The 3,432-nt window shown below is 35.4% G+C and overlaps 1 protein-coding gene across 3 annotated transcripts in view; it reads left to right on the forward strand.

Annotated features, from left to right (window-relative positions):
- Positions 1–2,967, forward strand: part of LOC117101307 (39S ribosomal protein L48, mitochondrial-like) — a 6,329-nt gene extending 3,362 nt beyond the window's left edge. The window contains exons 5-8 of one of the 3 annotated variants that reach the window (XM_033241276.1): positions 777–888; positions 1,485–1,574; positions 1,946–2,031; positions 2,309–2,967. In XM_033241276.1, the coding sequence (XP_033097167.1) occupies positions 777–888; positions 1,485–1,574; positions 1,946–2,005 (262 nt within the window). In that variant the 3' untranslated portion in view covers positions 2,006–2,031; positions 2,309–2,967. Of the gene's footprint in view, positions 1–776; positions 889–1,484; positions 1,575–1,945 lie in introns of all 3 variants that reach the window. The other 2 variants (XM_033241274.1, XM_033241275.1) reach the window with 2 other exon arrangements.
- Positions 2,968–3,432: the final 465 nt, after the last annotated feature.

Here is a 3,432-nt window from a genome sequence, read left to right on the forward strand (position 1 = left end):
GTTACGTCATTCAGCTGGCTGCAGCTTTGTTTTGATTTCTACGATCGGACTACGATCGATAGCGACAAATAAACAGTGCCAAAAATGCTCCCATTTTGTAATAAATTGCACTATTTTTGAAACGGGGGATCGTTTTCTGGCTAAGGGGGTTCGCTGGCAAAAGGGGGTTCGCTGAAAAAAGGGGGTTCGCCCGAACCCCTAAAAACCCCCCTGGCTACGGGCCTGCTAAATACCAAAAAAAAAAAATTTAGTGGCATTTTGATACCAATAATTGAGTATTTCTGTGTCAATTTTTCCTTGAAACGATATTGGCATACCAAGACTTCCCAAGTGTTGCTCACAACTTGAAAGATCAGAATGCATGTATGAAAAAAACTTACATTTTCAACATTGCTGTGGTGAGGGTACACGTCACCAGACAGTACATCTGTAATGTCCAGTCTCCTGAATTTTGAGTTCCAAAGGTTGGAACCTCTGGATATGTGCTGTCTGAATTAACGCCATATCACACATAATCATTTTGGCTGAGAACCACTCTTAAATGTGTGCCACAGTTTATTAGTGATATGTACTATTTTCAATAAACGTCACAGCACGTAATCCAGATTAACTTCATAAACATACTTTGATCTTACATATCTTTTAAATTTAGAGCACTAAGGAAATAGAATTTTACCTTTGATTCAAAATATCTTAATAATATGATATTATAAAAAAAAGTGTATTTTGTATGTTGTAATTTTAAGTTTACATTTTTATTTGTGGTATGCTTTTAGGTATGCACTACCAGGCAAAACAACATTGATCCACACTAAAAGAAAACAAGGAATTTCTGACAACCTCAAACCAAAAGATTTTCAACTGAAAGAACATGAGCGAATCATACAGGTTGGTTATATCCTCAGTGTCTGTGTTAGTTTACTTCAGTGTCTGAAGGTCAGTGGAGGGGATGCAGGCATCCTCCCCCATCCCTACTGTAAATTCACAGTGGGAGAGTGTGGCGCGGCGTGTAAGGTGTTGGACTTCTGATTGTAAGATCGGGAGTTCTTCGGCCCACGCTCGTCGCATTGCTTGCGTCCTTGGGTAAGACACTTTATTACGTTTGCCTCTCTTTACCCAGGAGTGGGAGGGTCATGCTGTTAACCTGCTCATTGGTGACCCTGCTACGACTATTCCAGTCAATTAATAATGTGCTACTTTAATCGATTATGTTCATACGAACGAACAAATGAACTGTAAATTTGCTGAGTAAAAAAAAATACACTCAATTGGTTAAGCCAATTCATTCTGCCAGATAGTTCCCCCTACCTTGCGTATTACCCCTCCCCTTGTCAATACTTTTAGATTTGCCACTTGATGTCATAACATATCATTTTAAGGGAGATTGTAATTTTTAGCTCCACAACCATCAGACCACAATATTCAAATTACAATCTTATTAATTCTTATGTGATAAATTCTTATTTAATTATGCTTTACGTTAGGTTCAAGATTTGTCATCAACCGTTGCACCACTCTTCATAGAAGTCTTACTACAGTCCATACCACAGGGATTGTTGCTAGATATAAAACCGGTAATACATATGCATATTTGAAGTTATTAGGCTTAGTACAACTCATATTTCAAAGGATTTTCTTCCAATTTTGTAGATTGGAATATATGTATACACTTATGCATGTTGGTGATAGAACAGCTATTATCAACACTAATTCAATTCAATTCAATTCAATTCAATTTATTATATCATTTGCAACGCATACATTACATTACATAGAAAATATTGTGGCTCTTTTTAACATGGACCAACGTCCAATTCGGCAAACAATGAACAAATGGAAAAACACTAATGTTATTTATACAGCACGTTAATTAGCCATGCTTTTCATTGATGATGTCATTGTTAAAAATAAACATTTCATTGTCAGTTACTCTTTTTGTTGGCAGCACACACAAGAGCAATACCAATCACGATTCATAAAGAAGGAAGTACCAGATGATGTCTGACATGGTTCCTGCCATCAGAATTAGAACTAGCATTGAAGAAACCTGACAACACAACATAAACCAGTTACTCTTTTTGTTGGCAGCACACACAAGAGCAATACCAATCACGATTCATAAAGAATGAAGTGCCAGATGATGTTCCTTCCATCAAAATTAGAACTAGCCATTGAAGAAACCTGACAACACAACATACACCAGTTACTCTTTTTGTTGGCAGCACACACAAGAGCAATAACAATCACGATTCATAAAGAAGGAAGTGCCAGATGATGTCTGACATGGTTCCTGCTATCAGAATTAGAACAAGCCATTGAAGAAACCTGACAACACAACATACACCAGTTCACACACAAGAGCATTGCCAATCAGGATTGGTACAGAACGAGGTACTAGATGATGCCAGACATGGTTCCTGCTATCAGGATTAAAACAAGCCACAGAAGCTACCTGACATCGTCACATACAACCAGTCTACGACAAGAGAATTGAAGTAACTAGATGATGCCAGACATGGTTTCTGTCATTTTAACATACACCAGTCCAAGACGTTTATCTTTGTGCCTCAGAGGTTAATGGTGTGCGGCACGTGTAAGAGGCTTCCAAGTCTTATGCTGTTCCTCTTTCTGAGTTTTTTATATTTTATTTCAGGGGTTGAGTGTGTGGATGGGACTTAATTACTGTACTCCTATTCAACCAGTTTTTTTTTTCTGTTGTAGCTACAATATTATATAAAATATAATTATTGTATATTCTGATGCGATTCCTAGAAAAAACAATAAAATAAACAAACAATTATAAATGTATTGCCTGTAACCCATTTAATTCAGGTGACGTCCATGAATACGAATTGGTGCTTAATTGTGCCAAGGAAGTTAATACCTCCTTGATGGTACCATGTAATTATTATTTGTTCCATGATTTATCTTAATAAAATGAGATTTATTAAAATATTCAGTTTATTATGTTTTTTTTTAATTACTCTGTATTGTTTATTAATATTTTATTTGTTTTTATTTTAATTCACAAGAGAATGGAATACTGTACATAGAACAATGACAATACAATTAAATGAAATATAAAAGAAGTTACATGGATTAAAAAGAAGTAAAAAAAATAACAAATTTTAACTTTAGTTTTAACTAATCCCAACTAATCAATAGAAACTCTAATTTAGATAAATATCAATACTTTTATCAAAAAGAGGAATTTAATTGACTGTGGTAGGAAACTATGGTTAGAGACATTAAAAAGGAACATGAAAATGTGAAGATCCGGCCTTACAACATCACCTAGACTTGTCCAGCCAAAACGTGCCATAGTAATTGTTAACACAGAAAAATATACAATCAAGATACAAACGCCTATGTTCTAATGTAGGGAGACTATACTGTATTTGAAACATCACATACTGTGCATGCATACACTGA

The sequence above is a fragment of the Anneissia japonica genome, unplaced genomic scaffold, assembly GCF_011630105.1.
Source record: "Anneissia japonica isolate Jap-2015-1 unplaced genomic scaffold, ASM1163010v1 scaffold3709_len703521_cov189, whole genome shotgun sequence".
In the NCBI taxonomy this organism is placed as follows: domain Eukaryota; kingdom Metazoa; phylum Echinodermata; class Crinoidea; order Comatulida; family Comatulidae; genus Anneissia; species Anneissia japonica.